Consider the following 25824-nt stretch of genomic DNA (forward strand, 5'->3'; position numbering starts at 1 on the left):
GAGGTGAGGTGACAAGAGCAAGAGTTGGCTGAGCATTTACTTGGTGCCCAGGACTATGCTGGGCATATTACTCACAACCTCTTTAATTGGGTTTCATCTTCCTACTGACCCATTGTACAGATGGGAAAGCTGAGGTTCATCCACGCTCCTCCTGGAGACACAGCCAGTTTGCCACTGGGTTGGCCTGTACCCAGTCTATGTGCACACAGGCACATGCACACATGCTTTGTGGAACACACTCAAGTCCAGTGGAAGTCCAGTGACCTGGATTCTCAGTCCTCAGCCACCAACTTGCTGCGAGACTCAAGTAAGTCTGAGACTCAGAGGCCCCTTCCAGCCCTGGCATTTAGGGGTCTGCATGTGCCCTTGCCAGGAAGCCTGGTACTTTAGCAACCCCAGGATAGCTTCCAATGCTCTTCCTCCTGGCTACCCACAGGATGCCTGCCCTCTCACTGCCCTGAAGCCTTAGTCACACTGGGGGCCCAGGAGCAGCAAGCAGAGTCTCGGCCCTTCAAGTGCCTTCTGCTCTCCCCCACTACCCCTTCCACCTCCATCCATGCAAAAAGCACTAAGGTGGGGTTGGACCTCCTGGAAGGCTGCAGAGCCCAGGGCCCGGGGCTCACTCGGGACAGAGTGCTGGTTCTACAGCTCACCTGCAGCACTTCCGAGGGATGAAGACACCTCCCTGAGATGAGACTCACCTCCATGGTCCCAGCGATGGAGTCGGCCTCCCAGGGTTGTTACCAGAATGGCGCTAACAAAGTGCCTGGCACACAGTAAGTACTCCGAGAACTGTAGTAGTTACGATGATTAACATTAATTACTTCCTGGATGGGAGGGGTGGTCTTCAAGGCTGCCATAGATGATTATGAAGCTCATACACAGGTCAAAGGCACAACCTGGGGGGCCACAGAGGGCAGACACCTCACCAAGCTCCAATGGCCACAGCTGCAGGCCAGAAGGCAGGGATGCTCTGCAGTTCACACCAAGGCTCCCACTCGCTCCCAGTGTGGGGGGCGGCCCCATGCCTGACGGAACCAGTCAGACCACAGCCCCTGGAGGTGTGCCCTGCATCTGAGGGGCCAGAGGGAGAGGGCACTCACCCAGCAGCTGGACGCCTCGAGTGAGGCCGTAGACGTCCACCAGGGCCCAGAGCGGGTCGGCCGTGCGGACCCCGTTGAAGAAGAGCATGGCGGCCGAGTCGTTGATGCGGTAGAAGACACGGCCCTTCTTGTCCACCCAGAAGGCTATGATGTTGCCCTCGTTGGCAAACTCCTCAGGCAGCGCCTTGGCCCAGAAGCCGCTCTGGGACACCAGGTCGGGGCAGGCGTACTTGGGCAGCGAGTCGGGATGGATGCGGGACGGGTCCTTGCTCGTGAAGCCCAGCCGCAGTGCCCCGCTCCAGCAGCACTGCTTCTTTGTGATCTGGGTGGCAGGGGCATGGCCTCAGACAGACCCCCAGCCCAGCCTCCCCGCCCCGGCCATCAGCGAGCCCAAGGGGAAGGGACTGTACCCTTCTCTGCAGACCACCCCAGGCAGACTCCTATGGGGAGTAACTGCCCAGCTCACCCACAATTGGGTCTCCTCTCCTTCTCCCAGGAACCCCCACCTTCCCCCACCAACTACCCTCATCCTTTTCCCATCACCTCCCCATGGCCACTCCCCTTTCTACTTCCTTCTCTATCACACAGGGAAGGCTGAGAAAAAGAGTAAGGAGAAAGAGGAGGAATGAGGAAGAGCTGAAGTGGCAGCAGAGAGGAAAGAGAAGATCAAGGTGGGTGATGGCCGTAAGCAGAAGCGGGGAAGTCCAGAGGCCCCAGAGAATGCAGCCACAGAGGCAGGGAGAGAGGCCCCACCTTCAGCCTGACTTGCTCATAGATGAGGACCGGGCGGTTACTGAAGGTGATGGCGTTGCAGAAGCTGGCCTGCCTCTTGACAGCCTTGTGGCTGAGGTCCATGAGGATCTGGGAGCCCTTGGTGTGGGGGTGGAAGAGCAGCGGCATGGCCGGGAGACTCCCGCCGGGCAGCACCGGCGGGCAGTGCTTCTGCTTGTGGTGGCATCGGTGAGAGGTGACAGGGAAGGGGCCCCCAGTGGAGTCTGCAAAGGAACGAGCCATAGCGTTAGAGAATCTGACAGTCCGAGAGCTGGACCAAGGTCCCTTAGGGAAGGGCAGAGGGCTGGGGTATAAGAGAAATCACCACTGCCCAGGACTTCCACCACCACTGCCCCTCACCACCACTGCCACCTCTTGCCACTATCCTTCTCCTGATACCATCCACTGCATTTCCCACTCCACCACCTACCACTTTTATCTACCACCATCTATGCCCACCCTTCATCCATCACCTTTCACCACCACCATTTACTCCAACCCTCCACCCACCTCCCACCATCATCTCCCACCATCATATACTCCCACCCTTCACCCATCACCTCTCACCACCACCATCTACCCCCACCTTCTACCCATCACCTTCCACCATCTACTCCCACCCTTTACCCATCACCTCCCACCACCACCAGCTACCTCCACCCTTCACCCATCACCTCCTACCACCATCTACTTCCACCTTTCACCCGTTACCTCCCACCACCACCAACCGCTCCCACCCTTTACCTATCACCTCCCAGCACCATGATCTACCCTCATGTGTCACCCACAACCACAAGTTAACATCTACTGCTCCTCATTACTATTTACGACCATTTATTTTCCAACCTCCACCATGTGGTAAGCAATCATTTGCAACCAACATCTACCACCATTCACTGTCATTCACTACCAATGTCATTTATTCTATTCAACAAATATTCATTATGTATCTGCTGAATGCCAAGCCCTGTCCTAGGCACTGAAGATAAGGCATGAAACATACATGGACTCTGTCCTCAAGATGCCAACAGTCCAAGGAGGGAGATAAGACATGGACAGAAATTGAAACACAAATGGCAGATAGAGAGAAGCACCAAAAGTACGTACAGATAAGTCACTTCCCAGGAAGGCTTCTTGGAGGAGGGGAGGAGGAGGAGAAGGCACTGGAGCTGAACTGACAAGGCTGGGCTGCAGTCAACACGTGACCAAGGGGCTGCCACTGGAGACCAGGAAGGTGGGTGGGTGGGGCAGCCTCTGCAGGACCATGCCCATCTCTTCCCCCTTTCAGGGCCACCTCCCTGCACGCAGGCTGCCTTCCTGCTTTACACCGCCCACAATCACAACACCGTGAACAGAGGCAGGCCTCTTCGCCCAGGCTTCCAAGGAACTTGGAGCTGCCTCAAGCACCCCTGGTCTGTAATTCCTTCCATTAACAGATCTGGGTTCAGAAGGTACCATACAAACATGTGAAGTTGGCACCCAGGAGACAGGGCAAAGAGAGGAAAGAACATGGGATGTGGTGCCAGGCAGCTCGTGTCCATCAATAACTGGCCATGTGACCCTGGGGAAGTAACTTTCCCTCTCTGGCACAATGCCATGTGTTAGGTCGTGTCTGACTCTTTGCGACCCCATGGACTGTAGCCCATCAGGCTCCTCTGTCCATGGGATTCTCCAGGCAAGAATACTGGAGCGGGTTGCCATTTCCTCCTCCAGGGGATCTTCCCGATCCAGGGACTGAACCCATGTCTCCTGTGTCTCTGGCATCGCACGTGGCTTCTTTACCTGCTGAGCCATTGGGGAAGCTCCTCTGGCACAATAAGTGGCCTCCACTCTGTGGCTCTGAGACATGTGTCAGCAGCCCTGGCAGCACTAATGCACAAGTCCTGGCAGGTGGGGGCTCAGGCGGGAGGGTTATTTCTTCCCCAAAATCTGTATCTCATCCATCAGGAAGGACAGCTCCTGCCCATCCTGTCATCTTGAGAAGAGGCACAGGGGATGGGGAAGATGGGGGTGACATAATGTGACCGAGGCCTTCCGGGATGTTTCAAAATTGGTCCCTCCAAGGCAGGAATTTAATAATACAGAAAGTTTGGTTATCCGAGAGGCCTTCCCCTCCCTAAAGGGAGAGGAAGGGTTTCCAGGAAGGGGATGGAATGAGGGAGGAGAGGAGGAAAGAGTCCCAGGAGGCGGAAAGGGCCAGACTTTGGTACAGTGTTTGCACTGGTTTGCATCACTTTGCATCTTTGCTTCCTCCTTCCCAGAGGGCCCCAAACACCAGGATCCACCGTCCAGAGCCAGCCAGATACCCTGAGCATCAGCCTCCTGGCTTCTCTGGTGTAGCTTCCTGCATGCCAGGCCCATGAGGTGGGCACCGTACAAGGCGGGGCTCACCTTGCTCTAAGGAATCCAGAATGGTGCTCAAGGGCTTAGAAAGCCACCAAGTGGTGAAAGCTGGAATTGCTCAGAGGAGACCCTGCTGGTCTGAAAATTTCAGGCCCCCAGAAAAGCTGAATGATCCTTGAAGAGCATAGAGTAGGGTAGGTCATTCCACGGAAAGGGACAGCTGAGGTGAGAGAAGAGGGTGGCACTGGATATAGGTGTCCCACCTAGAAGAGGTGCCCCATGGGCTCAGTCCAGCCTCAGACACAGCTTGACTCTTGCTTTCAAAAAAACTGCTGGTGAAAAGTGACATCACACACTGTTCAGGGTTGTATACATAGGCAGAAATGAAAACATAGAAAAAGAACTACCTGCTGGGTGAATGGTAACAAATGTAGTACATCTATAAACAGAATACTACTCAGCAGTGAAAAAAGAATGAACTACTGATGGGAGCCTCAACATGGATGAATTACAAAATCATTACACTGAGTGAAGCCAGTTTGTTTTTTTTTTTTAATTTGGATATAGTCCATGGAGCAATGGCAGGGCCTCCGCTCCTTTCAAAACCCTTCCTCCCCTACTGGTACTAAGTCTTCAAAACACAAACTAAGCTAGAGTGATAACAAGCAGATTGGTGGGTGCATGCGGATGGTGGGAGGAGGGGGAAACACCAAAGGATGCAAGGGAATACTTGGGGTGACAGTGACAGGTGTGTTCACCCTCTTGTGGCGATGGTTCCAGGGGTGTGTGCATGTGTCAAAACCTACCCAGTCATATACTTTAACCCCCTGTGGTCTAGTGTGTGTCAATTATGTTTCAATAGAGCAGTTTTTAAAGATGCTGAGCCCAGCAGCTGCTGAGAAACTCTTCTATGAGGTCTCTGCTACAGTCTCCGCTCAGAATCATGGACGAACGGCAGGGCCTCAACTTCCTTCAAGACACTCCCCACATATCCCAGTTGGGATCCTGGAGCCCTGGGTAAAGATCCAGGAAACACTGGTTCAGAGAAAAGACAATGAGGACACCCAGAGACCAGAGACCCAGGCCCTTCAAAGGGCCATTCCCAGGGCCTTCCATCCACAGGGAGGGCAGTGAGTGGGCCAGGGCAGCCCAGGGCCAGCCTCCCTGGCTGACAGCTGAGCAGATGGAGAACGTGGTTGGGGGAATCCCTGGTCCCTGGGGGCACAGTGTGCATCCAGACGTATGACCTCAAAAAAGCACACACACATCTGTGAGCACATGAGGGTAACCCGGACCCTAGGAGACACAGGAAAGAGAGAGACTTTTCTCTGTCCTTACACACACATTTACACATGTAGTGTGAGCATACAGACATACTCATGTACACATGGATGTACGAGACAGTACACACGTCTACTACACATGGCCCATCCATCTAATAACAGCAGTCATTCATCAAATACTAACACGTGTCAGGCTCTGAACTGAGAGTTTCACACATACTTAAGTGGTTTCACCCTCACAGCAAACTGATGAGGTAGGAGAGACAGTACAAGCCCATTTTCCTGATGAGGAATCAGCCTCTGAGGGATTGAGCGGTTTGCCCAAGGTCATACAGCCAGGAGGATGGGGCTCTTGGAGCCAAACTCAGGCAATCTGACTGCAGGGCCCAGGTCTTACTACTCGGCATTTACAGCCAAGAAAGCAAGGGTTTGGATAAATTTTTGAAAAATGCATTTTAAAATATGGTCACAAGTGATGAAACCTGAAAAAATATTCACCTGGGTCAAACCTTCAAATGATCTCATGCGGCACACAGGGGGATACCTGGCTTTCTATTATCTTGCCTCTTCCACAGTACACGTGTGTATGCCGCCAGAACACAGAGATGTAAACTGTTTCCATACATGGCCCTCATCCATCACTGCTAGGGTGCAAAATGAAGCAGCCAATGTGGAAGATGGCTTGGCAGTTCCTTATAAGTTAAACGCCAATCATAGAATCCAGCAATCACACTTGCAGGCACTTACCCAAGAGAAATGAAACATCTGCACAATGACCTGTACACAAATGTACCGCAGCTTTATTCATAATAACCCCATACTGGTAATAGCTTAAATGCCCTCCAACTGGTGAATGGATAAATCAAACATGGTACGCCCACACAATCAATACAACTCTGCAATAAAAAGGAACAGCACTATGATACAAGCAGGAACAAAGGGATCCCCTGGAGAAGGAAATGGCAACCCATTCCAGTATTCTTGCCTGGAGGATACCATGGACATAGGAACCCAGCGGGCTACAGCCCAAGGGGTCCCAAAGAGTCAGACGCGGCTGAGCAACTCACACTTTCACTTTCACAGCTTTGACGCCAAGGGCCAGAGGGGCAGCTGAGGGGCAGGGCTTCTCCCCAGTGCACTTTGACATACAGTATGACCCCTTAAAACCCCTATTCCATGGATAAGCTGCCAATCAGACTGGTTAATCAACTTGCTTGAGGTCACACAGCAATAAAGTGGCAGAGCTGGGACTTGAACCCCGATCTCCCAATGTCATGTTTGGGGTCCTTTACCCTACTCAGTGGCCGACACTAGAGATCATTTTCCCCATGAGCCCAAGATGGCAGGCATAGTGGTGAAAGGCTGTGTGGAGGAAGTGTTGGCCAGGTCCAGTCAGGGGAGCAGCCACAGCAAAAGGTGTGAAGATGCCAGGAGGCCTGTGAGCTGAACAACTGCTCCCCCAGTGACCAGTGGTCCTGGGTGGAGCCCCAGTCTCGCCCTCTGCTCCCAGGGAGGCTGCCCTTCATGACAGGTTTACAAGCTTCTGGGGAGTCATAGTGGGCGCTCCCCCTCAGGCGGAGCTGCTGCTGACACAATGGAAACTCTCCCCACCCCACCCCAGCCCATTCCTCCTGGGCATTTATGAGCTGCCAGAAACAAGCGGCCAGCCCTCTGGGTGACCCTCCGCCAGCTCCAGACCACATTCCTGCCTCTCGGTGGGGTCCAAGGCAGGGATGCCCAGACCCAGTGTAGCCTCTGGAGTGACCTCCCCACTACCCCCGCCCATACCCTGCCCCAGGACCATCCTGGCAGAGCCCTTGCTACCTAGGCTGCACTGGGCTGGGCTGCCAAGGAGAAACCGGGAGGAGATATTGAGTATCTGCTCAATACTTATGACAGTAACCAACCTCTGTGTGGCTTACCAGGCAGTGTCTTCATGACACTCCCAATGACACAGGTCCTCAGAAGTGAAGCTACTCACCAAGGGCACCAGGCTGGAGTGAAGAGCCCAGATCCGAACCCAGGCCTACTGCCTCCAAACCTAACTCTGAGACCTCATTTTTCTCATCTGTAAAATGGTGACCACAGCAGACCTCCATGGCATTCTTACAAGAATTAAAGAGATACTATATTTACCAGCAATCCCACTCCAGGGCATATACCCAGAGCAAACCATAATTAGAAAAGATACATGTACCCCCATGTTCATTACAGCACTATTTACAATATCCAAGACATGGACATAACCTAAATGTCCATCAACAGATGAATGGATAAAGATGTGGCACATATATACAATGGAATATTACTCGGCCATAAAAAAGAAAAGAAATAATGTCATCTGCAGCAACATGGATGGACCTAGAGATTATCACATTAAGTGAAGTTGGTCAGAGACATACAAACAACATATGCTATCACTTACATGTGGAGTCTAATTTTTAAAATTATACAAATGAACTTACCAAAAAATTAATCTGCAAAAAAATTCATTACAAAATAAAAAATGAATTTACAAGACACAAACAGATTCACAGACTTAGAAAATGTACTTAAGGTTTCTAGGGTAGAAGGATGGGGAGAAGGGATGTTAGAGAGTGTGGGATAGAGATGTACACACTGCTACATTTTAAAATGGGTAACCGACAAGGTCCTGCTATATAGCACAGCAAACTCTGCTCAATGTTACATGGCAGCCTGAACCGGATGGGAGTTGGAGGAGAATGGATACACATATATGTATGCCTGAGTTCCTCTGCTGTGCACTTGAAACTATCACAACATTCTAAATCAACTATGCTGCAATACCATTTTTTTAATTAAAAAATAAAACTAACCCAGTAAGTAGTTGCTATAATAATAATTCTATTATTATTGATAATAGTTGTAAATAAAAGTGTGAAAGTGAAAGTGTGAGTCGCTCAGTTGTGTCCGACTCTTTGCAACCCCATGGACTGTAGCCCACCAGGCTCTTCTGTCCTTGGAATTCTCCAGGCAAGAATACTGAAGTAGATTGCCATGCCCTCCTCCAGGGGATCTTCCCAACTCAGAGATCAAACCTGGGTCTCCTTGCAGGCAGATTCTTTATGGTCTGAGCCACCAGGGAAGCCCATAGTTGTAGATAATTATATTATTATTTCAATTAACATCAATCTGTGCTCTCCTTCACCTCTGGTTAAGCTATTTCCCCCGCCCTGCATATCTTCTCTCCCTGCCCTACCCACGCCTCTCCAAATCCCACCCATCTTTCAAGGCCCAGGTGGATCTACTATGTTCAAGATGGCCTCATTCTGAACCTGCGGACCTGAATACCAGTGCTGGCATGATCGTTTACATCACTAGTGAGGGAAGCTTGTCTCACTTTCTGGACAGTATGGAACAGGGCAAAGAGCAGGAGCCCTGGAAGCAGGAGGTCCTGGGTTCAACCCTGACCATTCCACAGATTTGCTGTGACTTTGGGCAAGCTGCTTCATCCCTCTGGACCTTAATTTCTTTCTCTGTAAAACAGAGTCATCACAGCTGCCCTGCCCACCTCTCCAGGCCATTGTAAGAACCCAGTGAGTTCATGGATGTAAAAGAAATTTTCAAACTTTAACACCTGATCCCAACATAAGGTTTTACTGTTTCTAAAAAAAGCAACAACCACCACCATAGGAAATGATCAGTTCATTTCAGACTAGTTGGAGGCCAGACATTTCTGCTTTCATTTACCCAAAACACTGAAAATCTGGACTGCAGAGTGGTCCTGATTTGGGCTAGTTTACACACAGTCACTCAACAGGGATTCCTCTGGTGGGGGAAGACTGAGAGGATGCCAGAGAGCAGATGGGGGGGAGGACTTCAAGTGAGAGAGATGATTATAAAACTGGCCGGATGTGAACTTCTCTGGGTTCCCTCCAGGGGCCCACCTCCCTTGACAGCCTCTAGCCTTTAGGCCTGGCCCAAGCCTATTTCTCTTCTGGAAACCATTCCTTCCTCCTTCCCACCTATAAACCTGCATTTCTCTTACTCATCCTTCAGATCTTGATTTTAAAGCCCACCTTCTCCCAGAAGTCTCTCTCACCCCCAAACCAGGTCCAGGGGTCCCATATGTCCCTAACAGACCTTCTATCACCCAAGCAGCCTTTGTCAAATCTGGAGCCTCCACAGAATTCAGCCCCAATGCCTTGAGGCACCCACTGTAGGCAATGCATTGACTTGACATCCTCACACCCAGAATGGTTCTGGGCATGTGAGAAAAGAGTCACTCAGACCATTTTCTGTGTTCTGCAGCTCTCTGGCTAGGAAAGACTACAGGATTATTTATGTGTCTCCCTGATGGACTGTGAGCCTCCTGAGGGCAGAGACCATTGTCTTTTTTACTGCTGTTTCCCCAGCACCTAGCTCAGCGCACAAAGCAGGTACTCGATAAAAGCACTGAATGAGCTGCCCCTGTTCACATCTTCAGTCCACTGCAAACTTGCGAGTGACCAAGCAGCACCCACGTGTTGCCTTGCCCTTTCTGGTGCCCAGTGGATGAATCAGAGAAAGTGGGGACTAAAGGCACAGCTTCCTTCACTGCCCAGAACCAGAATCCCACACCCCATGCCTGACTATAGTCCAGGCTGCTCCAGAACCTTCCAGCACTCCCCACTTGCCTACAGGAAGAAGGAGAAAAATTGCAAGGGTTGATTTTTTATTTCTTCTGTATCAGGAACTGACACCAGATGCCTTTCCTGTACAACCTCATCTCACTCTGCCAAGCCCTGACAGTTAGGGATCTGTGGGAAGCAGCCTTGAAGATGTCCCCAGTGATCCCCAACTCCACCTCCTGGCAGTCTCTTTGTAATCCTGTAAGCCCCTTTGTAATCCTCTCCCCTAGGGTGTGGAGTGGACCTAGCAACTAGCTTCTAACAAATTGAATACAGCTGAAGTGATGGGATGGGACTCCCAAGACTGGGTTGTAACAAGCCCTTAGCCTCCATCTTTTTTCCTTGCCTCTCAGGTTGCTCCCTCTGGGAAGAGGAGCCTCAGTGTAAGGTGGCCCTGTGGACATGCCCACATGGGAGGGACTGGGGAGCACCAGTCACCAAGTAAGCAAGCTTAGACGGGGCTCCCCCCTCAAGCCTTCAGATAAGCCTGCAGCCCCAGCCAGCAACTTGACTATAACTTCAAGAAGGACATTAAACTGGAGACCTTAGCTACCGTGTCAAGATTTCTGACCCACAGAAAATGTGAGAAAATTAAATGTGTGTTTGCTGTTTTACTGGTGAAGGAAATGGCAATCCACTTCAATATTCTTGCCTAGAAAATCCCATGGACAGAGGAGTCTTGTGGGCTACAGTCCATGGGGTCACAAAGAGTTGGACATGACAGAGTGACTGAGCATGCACATTGCTGTTTCAAGCCACTAACTTTGGGAGTAATTTGTTACCTATTGATACAGATCACTTAGCTCCATGGTACAGATGAGGAGACAGAGGCTCTGAGAAGCTCAAACAGTTAAGTAAGCAGTGAAGCTGGGCTCTGACTTGCAGACCTGTCTGGCTATGCAGTCATCCTCACCAGGCTGCAGCTAGCCAGCCAGCATGCTCAGTCCACTCTGCCCAGTGTGAACCCTCCACTCCACCCTGGTCAGTTTCTCCATGACCTCTGCAGCCCCCATGCACACCCTTTGTTGTGCAGGGTTAGGGGACATATTAGCACCTGATCATCTGACCCAGAGAGCTTGGCCATGGGCAGAGCAGGTCCTGCTGCTTCCTGGAAGACACAAATGGATCCAGTGACCAAGTGGGCAAAGGAGAGTGTCAGGGAGTGGGCGTGGGCAGGATGGGCACCCTAGCAACCAAGTTAATCTCCACACAGAGCCTCCTGCTCTCATTCACTCTGTGGCATCCCAGTCCCTGACGTTTCCAACAGCCAGATGTGCATACAGATGTGTCTCCCAACACCAGCACTGCAGGGAGGGAACCAGCCCTCCTCCTCCCCCTTCTCACCCCAAGATTCCAGAAGGGGATTCCAGATGATAACCTTTCTGAGCCCCTGTCTTCCCAGTGCCCCCCAAAAGCGCCCCAAGCCAGGCCGGAGAGAATGAGGGGGAGCATGGCTTAGTCCATGCACCACACAGACCATCACCCCCAGCTGTCCTCTATATGCACATGTGTGCATATACACACAGCGGGTGTGTGCCTAACAGGGACACAGCGTCCAGGTAACACACTGTGCCAGGGGCCTGCCAAGGCTGGAGGAGGCAGAGATGCAGTCTTGGTCCTTACCGGCAGCCAGGGGGTGGGTGTGGGTGGGTGGGTGTGTGTGTGTACACTTTTGAGCGCACACAGGCCTGGAGGAGCCTCTGTGGAGACCCTCACATGCATACACTGTGCTGGCTATGCACCAGGTGGGCTGCCCTTTATGCCTGCTAGCTCACTTCCTCTTTCCACAACCCTTCCAGGTAACCCTTACCACCCCCACCCACTGAGACTCAGACAAATAAAGTCACACAGCCAGTAAGAGCAGAACAGGATTCAACCTCTCACCAGGAACACCCGTCTCACTCCCTCTCCAGCCCTGACTGGCCTGTTGCCCAGCTCAGGGCTCATGTCGTCCCTCCCATCTGCTCCCCTAGACCACCTGCCCCACCTATGTTGATGTGGTCCAGCAGCCAGGGCCCAAACCCCACATTCTTCCTTCTTCCTCACTGGCCAAGCATCTGTGGGGTGCCAGACACTGGGCTGGGTGAAGAGAACAGACAGGGATCAGCCTAATTCCTCACACCCACAGGCATAAGTGGGGGGTGTGTGTGTGTGTGACCTGTGTTCACAGACATACCTGCCAGGCTCTGGGGGGCTCACCTTGGCCTAAAAGCCTCCAGAGCTGCTGCCGGGAGACAGGCGGCTCTTTCCATGGTGATCCCAGATCGCCTAAGTCCCTGTGCTGGCCTCTCCCCGGCTGCCAGAGTGAGACTTAAGGAACCATGGAGGGGAAGCAGGGAGTTAGCCGCGGAAGGGACACGGTCTGGATTCCCTCTGAGCCGCCAGCTACGTGACCTCAGTCAGCCATTTCCCTTTCTAAGTCACAGCATCCCCTTCTGTGAAGGGACAGTGGGAGCCAGTCTCTCAGGCCCCTGCATCCCAGCATCTGGAGTTTGTTGGTCCAGAGACCAACCTGAGGGTGACATGTGTGTCTGGGTGCATATGTGTGTGTCTTCCGCACATCAGCCCCTCAGCAACTGGTCCATCCTTTGCCCTGGGTCACAGAGGGGTGGGGGGCACTGAAGAAAGTGAAGGAGGCAGGAGGGAAGAGGAGGGGAGGGTGGGAAGGAGAGGGATGGGGGGCCTCTCGCTGGGATCTCCCCCACCCCCATCCTGCCCTCAAGACAGGGAGCAGCTCTGGAAATCTGCCTCATGAAAGAGATCAAGCGTGTAACTGCCGAAACCATTTTCCAAATGAGAATTAATCTCTCCCAAGGGTCCCCTGCCAGGCTGATCCCAGAGGAGCCCAATTCCTCACCACCAGTCCAATCACACATGCGTGCACGCGCGCACACACACACACACACACACACACACACGACTTGTGCAGAAACACTGACCTCTACGAAATAACAGACTTTCACAAATGTGGCTGCTCACACATGGAAACCCAGACACAAAATGTTCGACCTCTTAAATATGACACATATAGGTACACATTATGCAGGTACACACATACAGAGGTCTAAAACTCAGATACAATCAGCACACACCAGAAACACAAACAACCAGGACACGTCCACAAGCATACCACTAGAAAATCGCACACACAACCCTTCACCTCGCACTGTAACCCAGCAACCCAGCGTCTTCAGCCCCAACCAAACCAACCCCCCAAGCATCCAATCAGGAACGAAGGATCTTTGTGCTCCAGAGTCAGGTTGCAGGGCTGACAGCACCCCTAGCAAGCACCTGGCATCTCCCACTTCCCCCAACTCACCTCCCAAGAGAGGGTGAGACCAGGGCCACCGGGGCAGCCAGGGTACAGGCGTGGGGACCTGTAGGTGCGGACACACAGGCAGGGTCCTGGCTAAGGGGCTCTGCGGGCACAGGCAAACACTCGCTCTCCACGACCCGCAACTCCCCCCACCTATTCGTGTTGATGGCAGGCTGAGGGTGGAGCTAGGGCCCGCTTACAGGGCCCAGGCTGAGGAGGGTGGTCCAGGTAAGGGGCTGGTGGCCAAGGCCCTCACCCAATGGCCCGACTCCTGGAGTCTCAGCGCACCCCTCCAAGCTATCCTTCTGTTCTCCGCGAGAGAGGGAGGAATAGGACATACACCTCAGAACGCCTCTCCAGGCCCTTTAGGCTTTCCCTGTGATCAGTCCTTATTCACATTGTCTTCTGCTGTCCTTACAATACTATGAGGAGGCTACTATCATTAGCCCCATTGACAGATGAGAAAACCAAGGCTCGAGGAGACACTTGCCCTTGCTGCCACCCATGTCCGTCTCCTCCAGAGCAGGAGTTCTTGATGGTCATACGCCATCTCGGGTACTCTTGGGGTCCCGCTCCCCTCTGAACCTCGGGCTCCCAGGCAGCTGAAGATAGCATGCTGTGTCCTGAGCCTGTCCTGAGGGCCTCTTCGTCCTTCCCAGGCCATGGGCCTGCCCAAGTCTGACTCCAGCGGAAAATGCCAGTCGGCTCCAGACCCTATGCCAGCAGGCCCCACTGGGGCCAACAAGCCCAAGAGGAGCCCCCGCCCCACAGACGGGCAGGGCCAGGCCCAGGTCAGGCCAGTCCAAGTCTCAGGCCAAGGCCCAGGCCACTGGCGCTGCCTCTGGCCGGCTCCGGATTATGTGTCTTTCAGGGCCTTCCATCTGTCACTTAGCCCTCTGGGCCCAGGACAAAATTCATTTCCTTTTAAGAGAGCCAATGATTTGCTTTTCCCATGTTTCCTTCCCTGCCTTTTTCTTTTTTTAATTAGAAATTACTCTGTCAAAGTCCAGGGCCCAGAAAGGGGAAGTCACCTGGTCACCAGTCCTGGCCACGGCTTCCCACTCGCTCCTGCCACCACCCTCCTTCCTTCCCAGGCCTTTCCCGGTTCCTCGGTGCCCACTGAACCCGGCAGATGGAGGCGGCCCCACCTCCTAATGCCCTGCCCGAGGAGGGAGGCGGCACCCAGAGGGGAGTGTAGCAGGGACTCCCCAAGGTCAGCCCACACTGTTCTGCATCAGCCAGTTTGTACAGGAACCCCAACTCCTGGGGCCCAGCGATGACAAAACAAGTCCCTGGGAAGGCTTCCTCTTCTGGGTCTGGTGCCACATCGGCCATGTTCCTCCCAAGACCACAGCCCTGGAGCCAAGCAGACGAGGAGAGAGGAGTAGGGGCAGGCGGCAGCCACCTAGCGGTCCTCTCTCCCACCCCTTCACCTGCTAGCCTCCCGGGTCTGCCTGAGGTCTAGGTGAGCACGGATGTGAACCCCAGGAATCAGAAGTTCATTGACCTCCCCGGCAGAGCACATGCTTTCAGAACTGAGATCAGGCAATGTGGGGGCGTCACCTGCACACCCCTGTGTGCTTAGGCACAAGTACGCACAGGTACACATGCACAGACACCTCCAATGGGCACAGACATGCACACACGCATGTACCCACACATCTCCCCACGGCTCCGTCATGGAGCACAGCACTGACCTCCATGGCCCATATCCCAGAACCCACAAACAGATCCCCCCCAGCTGTCTGAGGGTTGCCTTGGTTCTAGGAGAGGGACCTATGGACCCCGGACCTCACATCCCACCTGGCGCTGATCAGCACCTTGGGGAGGTAAGAGGATGAGGAGACTTTGTGGGGAGACTCAGCTGCCTGACCGACTGCTGGGGAAAGACCCCTCTTCCTACTTTGCCCAACCTCCTGTTTCTGTCCCCTCTGCCCCAGTGCCTGTCACTCAAAGGCACCCCCTTCCAAGGTCCCAGAGCCTCCCCAGAGGCAGGGGGGATGGCCATGCTCTCAGCCCCACTGCCTCCTGGTCCAAGCCTCCCCAAGCGGTCCCCAGGCTGGGGATGGACAGACCCTCAGGTGTCAGCCAGGGCCTTACCGTGGAGGGTGCTCCGGGTGATCTGTCCCCCCATCGCGGGCAGCGGGGAACACAGCCACCTCCGTCTGGCCGGCTGGCCTCGTCACCGAGCCGCCCTGGCGGCCAGTTCCCCTCCCCCTGCCCCCCCTCCTCCTCCTCCGTGGCCAGCGGCAGCCGGCATGGCAGGCTGAGCCCGCCCCTCCTGCACCCCCCCCACACACACAGCGCACTGCCCGCAAGACGGGCCACACACGCACGCACGCCCCTCTGGCCCCGCTCAGAGCCGCCTCCCAGCTCCCACCCACTCCCGGAGCCTCCCCCCACCTCCCCGCACTGGTACAGGCGATGGGATCTGTCATGTTTATTTACATAAGGAGGAGGAGACTAGAGGCTTCCTGAAATAGCCGAGCTCCAGAAAGCGCTGGAGATGCCCCAGCCAGAGCACATACACACACACACATGCACTCATGTACGCACGCACACATGCACATTCCCCATCACAGACACACACACACACATACACACAACTTCACCATTCACCTAGGCTACAGACATTCACACGTGTTATGCACTTACTACATGCAGACAATGGGAAAACAATGGGATACTGTGGTGAGCAAGACAGACCTTGTCTCTGCCCTCAAGGGGCTTACAATTTCACTCCTGCAGCTTAATAACAAAGAGCTGACATCCTCCTAGCTTCTTTGAAGTGCTCCATGCAGATTAACCCCTTTGGTCCTCACAGGCTGAATGATAAGGTCAGCACATGGTTATTATCGATAGGTACCATCATTATTGCTATCTGAGAAATGAGATGAGAGAACTGAGGCACAAAGAGGCTTCCTACCCAGAAGGTCGACAGCACTGGGGGGCAAACCCAGGCAGTCTTGTGGGGGGTGGGGTTAGATTCCTTTACCCCCATACCAAACCTTCACTTTCGTCACAAACACACAAGACACACACCAGCATATACAGACCACGCTACCTGTCTATACCACATCACAGGTATATGCACAAACACAGGCTCAAAAGCACCTGAAAGCATTCACCACTGTGCACAGTCACCTCCTGCTCACCAGTACACACCCCTGTACAGACACACCTCACAGTGTACACACACGGCACATGCTCATTCCCACAGACTCACGAAGCCCTGAAGAAATCCTGAGGTGCAGAACCTTGTACCTTGGGGGATGGAAGGGGGCCAAGAGGGCAGAGGGTGGTGGGAGGGCAGGCCCTCCGGCCCTGGGCAAGCATGCTGGGACCCCAAGGCATCATCAAGAGACCAGCCACCAAGTTGTGTAGCAGGCATGGCCTGTGTGATCTGATTTCTATTCCACATGGCAGAAGCTTCTGTTATGTCCATTTTACAGAAGAGAAAGTGGAGGTTCTGAAATGCTCAGGTTACCGAGCAGGTCAGGGGCAGGGGCAGGATTCAAGCAGACAATCTCCCAGCCATCACCATCAGAGTCTCTCCCAGGAGAACAGGACTACCCCCTCCTCCCAGGCCCTGGCTCGGCCCCAGCTCCTGTCTCCAGGCCCAGGGATGTGGGCTCCCAGAGACAGATCTGGGTGGGGAGGGAAGGTAGGGGGCAGAGGGGTGGGGCTGGGAAAGGAGCCATGGGAAAGGTGTCAGATGGAACTCAGAGGCCCAGGCGCTGTAAGGGGCTGGTCTGGGCATCCTGCCCTCAGCTCAGGACCCTGCTACTGAGTGGGATGTCTCCTGAGTGGACCTGGGGGAGGGGCAGTGAGGGGGGAGGGCAGGGGGAGGGGCATCCAGTATGGACCTAGGGTCACCAAGCCAGAAGGCTGGGCAAGCCCACAAGCACACAGTGTCACAGCCCCCCAAACCAGAAGCCGGCCTGAGACTCCTCCCGAGGAGAAGCTGCGACACCCGATTCTACACAGGGTGCTTCCTTTCTCTGGGCACATGCTTGGCTGGATGTGGCCACACACACAGATACACACTCCGTGACACATGTACACACAGTTCCTCTGGAAGGATAAGTCAAAATCTGATCAAGAGGAAACAACCCAAAGACTTTTCCGGGGTAAATAACCACAGAAATAGCAAACACAAGGCCTCACTGTGTGCCAGGCAGTCCTAAGCACATGACACAGATGAACTTGTTCAGTTCTCCCACAACCCTAAGAGGCCAACTGCATTCTTATGCCCACTTTACAGATGAGGAAACTGAGGCAAAGAGGCTGCTCTGGAGGCTGTTCCTACAAAGCGGAAGTCAACCCCCTTCAACCCACCTGCCTTTAAAAGCACCAGCTGATAAGCCTTTCCTCACCAACCCTTCCCACTTTGGGCAGCCTGATCACCCACCATCACACAGCACTGGAAATCCCTCTTCTGGAAGCCCCACTAGGGCCCCCAGTGCAGACAGAGTCCCCCTTCTTGGACCCTGTCTCTCCTCTGAGCCTGAATTATGCCTCTCCCAATCCGCTGTCTAACTCCACCCTACATAGGGACAGTCATGGCCTTGTCTGCTTGTCCTGGCTTCCTGCATGCATTTCAGCAATTCAACATGACTAACACTTATTGAGCACCTACGGTGTGCCAGACTCTAAGCTGTGCACTGGGGATGCCATGGTGATCTACAGTAGATAGGCCCTGGCTCTTGTGGACCTATAGTCTAGAGAGAAATAGACATTCGTCAAGTAGTATAGTGAGGGAGATGCTATCCCAACTCTAGGAAAGTGTTCTGGAAGAAAGGCGGGCTCGGGGCAGGCTTTCCTGAAAAGCAACAATGAAGGATAATTATATGTGCATTCCTGTGTTGCAGAGGCAGGTTACGGGGAGGGAGTGCTTCTGGGGGAGTGAGCATAACACATGCAAAGGCCCTGTGGCTGAAGGGAGCCCAGCCCTTTCAAGAAGCAAGGATGGAGCAGGGACTGCAAGAGCAGCCTGGGGGGATTTTCTGATTGCAAAACCGGGGGAGCTGGGGACACAGCAGGAAGGGCTCAAAGAGCAGGGCGAAGAATCTGGACTCTTTTCTGAGAGCCATAGGGAGCTCCTCATGGACTTCATCAGGGAGGCAGCAACACCAGGTCTGAACTGCTAAAAGGTCACTCTGCCATCTGGTGTGCAGAACGCACAGAGGAGGCAGGAAGGCACCAGGGGAGAAAACAGCGGCATCCACAGGGTCAGGCTGGTCCTTGACTTGCCCTTGCTCCTCGGGCCTAGAATCGTGCCTGCACAGAGCTGGCTCTCAGAAAATCACTCACCCATGGAACTGAATCTGTGTGATGCTCTGGAGATGGGGGGTGGGTGGGGGCAGGGAGAGTCCTTCAAGTTTACGGCAGTCCACAATCCAGCCACATGAGAGAAAATGAATAGAGAACTGAGACAGCCTGGGCGGCCCCAGGCCTTTAGGCACCACTGTCTGCGGAGTTTTCTAGCAGATTCCCTGGGTTCTGTTTTCTACAAATCCACATCCCCAATTTAAATGGGAAGTGGCAATGTCCCGTGACAGAGGGTTGCCCCCATTGCCTCCCAAGGGCAGTGTCCAGGCCTGTACAGATGATATGGGAGCCAGAGCTGCTCCCCTTCCCAGTTTTATTCATTGGGGCATCACATAAATTTTCATTTGGGCAAAGGATTCTGTCACTAAGAGGGGTGAGAGAACGTCGGACCTACATCATTCATTTATTCATCCAGCATTCACTGCGTGCCAATGATGGACCCACTAGTGAGTGAGACACAACTTCTGCCCTTCAGAAGCCAAGCAGGAGCCATGCTGGGATCAAGCAATGAGGCTCCTTTGGCTCTGGTTGAACATTTGCAGTGCTTTGTTCTGTAGCCAGAAAGGATGTGAAAAGAGGATGTGAAAGGGGAATCTACAAGCCAATCTACAGAAGTGACTACAAGCGCTACCATTTATTGAACAGTTGTTATGGCCCAGACATGGTGCTAAGGGTTTCACACACATAATCACACCTACCCCACCCCACCATATCCCTGCAGGATTATAATCATCCTCATCTCGCAGGCTATAAAACTGAGCCAGGAAGGTTAGAAGGTCACACTGACATGGAGTTCAAACTCTACTCGAAGTAGAGTTCAACTGGGTAACACTCAAGGCAGAGTTCAAACACAGATCTGCCTGACATTCAAAAACTCACACTTTACCCAGAGCAGATGAAAAGGTAGGAACGCTTCTTTCTTGAGGAAGAGAAGACAAGGGGACAATGATCTCCTTAAGGAATCAGAAGGGTTCTAGGGGGGAGGCAGGGCCTAGGAAAGGTCCAATAGGCCGAGGGTGACATCCCAGGGATAGAGCTTGGATGAAGGCAAGGGAGACTGTGGTCTTGCCCAAGCCTGGGCTTCCCATCTGCTAACAGGAGAGCCCATCCTGGAGATCTTGGAGAAATTTGACCCATCCTTGACATTGGGGGTGGGGGGAGGGGGGGCTGTGGCCCCTCAGAGCACGCAGGCCTAAGGCAGTCCTGGGTGTGTCCTTGGGGAGCAACTGGGCTGACAGAAAGCCTGCCAGGCTTCAGAAAGGAGCCCTCCCTCTCTAGCTAGCCCCCTGCTGCCTCTGCCCTCCAGCCCCATCCAGGGAACATTCGCCCTCTCTGAACCCATTCAGCTCCTGAGACCTCCAGCCCCATCGAGGGAACACTCCCCCTCTCTGAACCCATTCAGCTCCTGAGACCCTCACCTGCTAGCATTCCCCTCATCTCCCAGCCAACTCCTCTCTCCTGACCCCTTGCCACCTGCTCCTCTTCCTTCCTGGGCCCCCTCTTGGTCCCCACAATGAGCTCCCCACCTCAACCCTCCCCTCACCACATTCCTTACTCATCCACATCTCCGAAGACCCAGCACCTCTCAGAACGTAAAGTCTAGAACAGACCCAACAATGGCAGAATAAAACCTGGAACAAGTTCCCTGGACAAGAGAAACCATTAAAGTCTGAGACCCTAAGCTCTCTGAAGAGGAGGGGACGAGGGAGAGTGTTGGGTCCAGCGACCGCCTGTGGCTGCAGCAATGAGGCCAAGTAAATCGTGGGCTTTCCCCTGGTTGCACAGTGGGTGGAAGGCAGGAGCACTGAACTCAGGTTTAATGTCGTCTGATATTTAACATAACACACAGGGTGGGGCATCGGGCAACGTGGAAGACTGGACAAGGAGAGGTGATAACTTCTCTTTACAGCGGGGGAGGTAGACAGAGGAGCCTGGTATCAAAAGAAGTCAGGGAGGGGAGGCGGCCCTGCTAGGAGGAGTTGGGAGGCAATTCCTGGCTGCTTTAATGTCTTTTTCTTTTTAAATCAAGAACAAGGGATAATTTGATTGAGCTGATGAGTCACCTGGCATTTGGGGCTTAACGCTGACCTGCTAGGGCCATTGTCCCTGCCTGATTAGACGGGGCCTGGTGCTGAAGAACGGGGAGCAGCGAAGCCCCAAAAGCTGCCTCCCACACCCAGAACCTAAAGCGGAGGCTGCTGCCTAGAGGCTGCAAGAGCGAGCGAGTGAGCGCGTGGTGATGAGGACAAAGCCAGAGCCGCACAGGGAGAGCGAGCAGGAAACCGGGGCCAGGGAGCCCACAGGGCGTCCTCGGGGGTGGGACAGGTGCCCCAGCAGCGGCAGCTGCCAGCGCCCAGGATGACAGGAACACAACAGGTGCAGAGGCGGGGGCGGGGACTGAGAGGGAATCTGAGAAAACAGCCTGGACTTGGGCACCCCTCCCAGGTCCCAGGCCCAGCGCCAAGTAGCCCTTTCTCAGACCCTCCAAGACTTCAACACACCTCCTCCTGCTCCCCCGGTCTGGGCCTCAGGGCCAGCGTACCCAGCCTGGACTAGACAGAGGGGTCACCGCCCGTGCCAGGCAGAAAAGACAGAACAAGGAAGAACAAGGTTTCGGTTCCCAGAACACAGTGTGCCAGACAGAGCCCACACCCACAGAGCCCCCAGCTGGAACCAACATTTGCCCATGATAAGATCTATGACCCCCACCAGGAAGGGTGGGTGCCGTGCCACCCACCTGCACAGAGGTCTGAGCTCTGATCTGGAGGTCAGATAGGCAAGCTCCTCCACCACGTGACTGGGCAAGCTACAGAGCTTTCCCGAGGCCTGGGGCTTGGCTAGTAACAGTAACCGCTGATGATGTGGTTCAGAGAGCCAGAGAACTCAGGAATCCCAGTAGAACCTGAAGAGGCTAGGATCTCCACCCCAACCTTAGAGAGGAAAGACCTGGGACGTGCAGATTATGAGTATATAGTACACCAAAGAGAAGAAAGGGAGGACCCGCCTCCATAGGTAATAACCTTCCTCATCACCATCATGGACCACTTACTCAGCACTCGCCTTGCTCTCGTCGCCGTTCTAAGCTTTGCATGTGTTATGGTGTGCTCGCCTTTCATGCAAATGTCATCCCAGAGTACCAGATGAAATGTGGGTTCTTCTAAGCAAGCAGAACAAACATCGTCCTTTGTCACCAGGTTAGCACTCTCTTTTTGCTCAGGTGGAATAAATTTCAAAGCCATTCCAGTGATCACAAGTGATAAATTATCAGGGCCTGAATTCATAATTTGGTCCCTAAATTAGGACCTTGCTGAGGAAGGTGGGGAAGGGCAGACAATGAGACACTGAAGGGGAAGGGGAAGAGAGATGGGGAGACCCAAGGTGACACAGGAGGTGGAACACACGCATTGGAGCAAGACAAGAGCCTCGTCCGCCAGAGATGTGTAAACACACTCGACTGATCCTGCTGGATTTCGAGGAAAGCTGGCAGCTGATTGCAGGAGGTTAAATCCCTCCTCTGCAGCCAGAGACCTCCCTCCCCTACCCCATCCCTCCCCACCCCCTCCCCTGCCACACACACACTCATACACGCACCTCCAGGCTTTGTGGTTCAGCCAGGAATCCCAGTGCCCACCCTTTCTGGTCTCAGCACCCAGATATCTGAAGCCCCCCCCAGTCTGGGAAGTTCCCTACCCCACGCCCCCTCCAGCCCACCTTCCTGCTGCTGAGGAGTTCACTTCCTCAGGCTTTCTCCTGCTTCTTGCCTCTCCCTATCCAGTCTACTGTGGGATAACAGAGTCCAGGACCAGCAGACATGGCCCTCACCTCGACTCCCATGCCTTGACCCTGCCTACTGCCCACTGCCAAGGCCTCTCCTTTGGGCATTAGCGGGCAAGAGAGCGTGATGGTGCAGGACTTCACGGGGGCCAGGCTCTGGGGTTGAGGCACTCCCAGAAGGGCCACTGGCAGCCAGACCCCGAGGATCTGACAACACCAGATATAACTCACTGCACCACTCAGAGGGTGCAGACATTAGGTGCTTCAGAGGCAGTGGTAAAGAACGAGCTTTTGAGCCAGACAAGCTGGGTTTGTTCAAATCTCAGATATAAAACGTACTGGGTGCCCATTTTATCAACTGAAAATGAAGTTGACAATAAAAGCACATCTCACAGGGCTCCTCGAGTATGAAATATACTCCCATAGGTAGTGTGCTCAGAACAGGGTGGATGCACAGGAAGTGCCATGACCGTGGGAGTGCTATTGATGAGATACTTACAGACCTGAAGTCAACACAAAGGCCCTATCATGGATGGGCCTTAAGGATGAGAAACTGGGATACGGAGTAGGAAAGTGGAGATGTGGGACCTGACCTCAGGTCAGTTGGCCTCCAGAGCCTGCTTTAGGCCCTGCATGGTGCCCCTCCCAGGACAGAGGGCAGTGGCTACTGGCCAAGCAAATGGTCATGGGTGCAGCCTTGGCGAGGACCAGGCTGGTGACCACACAGGGCCCAGGATGCAAAGGAGGAGCTGGTATCCAGGAAGCTATCCAGCAGAGCAGAGAGGCTGAAATGCGAGTCCCAGCGGCTGTCAGAGGGCAGGGGGCCCTGAAGTCCCAGGATCCCCTCCAAAGGAGAGAACGCCACCCCAGCAGCTCGGCTGGCCACCTGGGGGCTTCTGCCTCTCAGAGTTCCTTAGTCCCACTGGGCTGGGCTGCCTCCCTCTCCTTACCATGACCTCTGACCTGGCTCCCCATTACCCCATCAGCGGGAGCCCCAGTACCACCTCCTCCTGCTGCAGAACCTAGGCAGAAACTAAAACAAACAAGTATCCAGATCAATTAAGAAAATGACATTAGCTGCCAGCACCTTGAAACACCTGCTCTGAGCACACGTAAGCGAGGCGCAGCACTGGGAACCTGGTGTCTGGATGTGGAAACCGAGGCCTGGGAAGTGGTATACCGCATCCAGGTCACACAATTACTATGCAGCTAAACTGAGATTTGGACACATGTCTAACCTGATATCAGAGTACCAGTGCTGGCCTCTCTGCCATTTGGCCTCTTGAAAAAACCCAGGTCCTAAAAGCCAGAGAAAACGTTCACCAAAAAATCTTACTGTATTTGGAAAAAGCCCCCATCAGGTACTAGAGGGCAGGTGCTCACCTCTTTTGACATATGAGAGAAACAGAAGCTCAAGGAGACAAAAACGAATTGCAGAAGCTACAAGGTGGCAGAGCAGGGTCCAGAACCCAGATCTCAGACTCAGGAGCCCAGGGTGCTGGGTTTTGTCTACTACACAACACTGCCCTGAGAAAAACCACCTTTGATTCAATAAACACAGCATTGGTCAGAGGAACCCTGGTCATCACAGGTGTAAATGTAAAATCTGCAATCTAACCTAGGGACTTGATCCCTAGGTTAGCTGACTCTGGACTTTGGCTACACGGTACTCATGGACACTGTCCGGCCTTGCCTGGGTCCCTGTACCACCCAGAGACCTCACCCCAGGCAGGTTCTGGGCCCACCCCCACACTGGGAGGTGAACAGGGGCTCTGAGTTTTGGGGACCAGAGCTTTACACCATGCACAAGACCAAAGGGGAAGTGGGGATTGACGCAGAGGGGTACCCACCCTCACAGGCCTAAGACAAAAACCTGAAAATACTGCGAAAAGAGGGGGTGGCAGGTCCTTTGGGGGAGCAGGGTCTCAGATTGGTGCTTCTGGTCTCAAGAGCCAGAGTGAGCGGCTGACTGAAAGGCCAGCCACTGAACTATGCCAGCTCTGGGCCCACCACCCGAGACCATGACCTGGAACACAGGGGACGTTAGCCATGCTGGCTGCAGAGCTGAGAGCAGGATGCCCAGGCATGGTGGGACCTGGGAGTACTGGGGTCCATTCAGGGTCTGTTATGAGAGGCCTATGGCTTCCAAGCCCACTGAGCCCACAGAGGGACTCAACTTCCTGCCCCTGCACCTCCAGCCCTTGGCCCTCATCCCAAACCCAGACAACCTCACATTGCATCATCAGTCAGCCGGCAAACAGGGGCTCTTGTCCCTAAAGGCCTGGGGATGACCACAAGCCTGCGGCTGCCTCAGTGCTGGCTGCTCCTCCTGCTGGAGCCAGAGCTCAGGTGCAGCCTGAGCTGCAGGGGCGAGGAGGCTGTCGGGACTATGGACTTCCACCTAAAGGACAGCCCCAGAAAGGCAGCCACCCCGGGGTGAATGCAATGACAGAAAACCCATTTTCCTCCCTGCAGCTGCTTCCTGCAGTTGCCCCATCTCCCAGTTTGCACCGTCATCCAAGGCCCCACCTTGCTTGCCTCTCTCTCCAGTTAACATATTCAGGCTCCTCCTTCAAGATGCCACCCCCTCCCTCCCTCCATCCCTTCCTCCCTTGAGCTGCTGGAGCCCCGGGTCAGATAACCCACCAGCCACCCTAGCAATGCACAGGGTGGGCTTGCCAGCGTCAGAATTTAGATTTGGATAAAGCTTTCCCTGGGAGCCAGGACTCCTGCAGTCATGGTAAAACTTGACCAAGGCCGAGGAAGGTCTGAAGAAGCCTGCTTGGGTTTGGGGAGACTCAAGGAGGGCAGCCTCTTATAATGTCTGCACAGGTTCCTTCCTCCTGGTGGGGGTAGGGCACCAGGAGGTGGGTCAATGCTGCTCCTGGGTTGGGTCCCACTACTAAACGGATGGGCTTCCCCGGTGGCTCAGACGGTAAAGACTCTGCCTGCAATGCAGGAGACCCGGGTTCAATCCCTGGGTCAGGAAGATCCCCTGGAGAAGGGAATGGCAACCCACTCCAGTATTCTTGCCTGGAGAATCCCATGGACAAAGGACCCTAGCAGGCTACAGTCCACGGGATCGCAAAGAGTCAAACATGACTGAGTGACACACACACTTTAGGCGAAAAGAAGAAATGATCTCTCTCCCCGCTCTCAAACAATGCCCCAGGCCTCACAAATCTCAACTCTGCTTAGCCAAAACCACTTCTCTTGCCTGGAAAACAAGAGTTCTCAGCACCAATTAAGGGATGTGGGCTACATAAGCCTTT

General features: G+C 53.9%; 1 protein-coding gene across 3 annotated transcripts in view; it reads right to left on the minus strand.

Annotated features, from left to right (window-relative positions):
• Nucleotides 1-25824, minus strand: part of NEURL1 (neuralized E3 ubiquitin protein ligase 1) — a 74274-nt gene that overhangs the window by 16821 nt on the left and 31629 nt on the right. For 2 of the 3 annotated variants that reach the window (XM_043475522.1, XM_043475524.1), the window contains exons 2-3: nucleotides 1857-2098; nucleotides 1104-1425 (exon numbers count right to left, since the gene is read on the minus strand). In XM_043475522.1, coding sequence (XP_043331457.1) covers nucleotides 1104-1425; nucleotides 1857-2098 — 564 coding nt within the window. Of the gene's footprint in view, nucleotides 1-1103; nucleotides 1426-1856; nucleotides 2099-15547; nucleotides 15843-25824 lie in introns of those variants that run through there. The other variant, XM_043475523.1, reaches the window with a different exon arrangement.

The sequence above is a fragment of the Cervus canadensis genome, chromosome 8 (genome assembly GCF_019320065.1).
Source record: "Cervus canadensis isolate Bull #8, Minnesota chromosome 8, ASM1932006v1, whole genome shotgun sequence".
In the NCBI taxonomy this organism is placed as follows: Eukaryota; Metazoa; Chordata; class Mammalia; order Artiodactyla; family Cervidae; genus Cervus; species Cervus canadensis.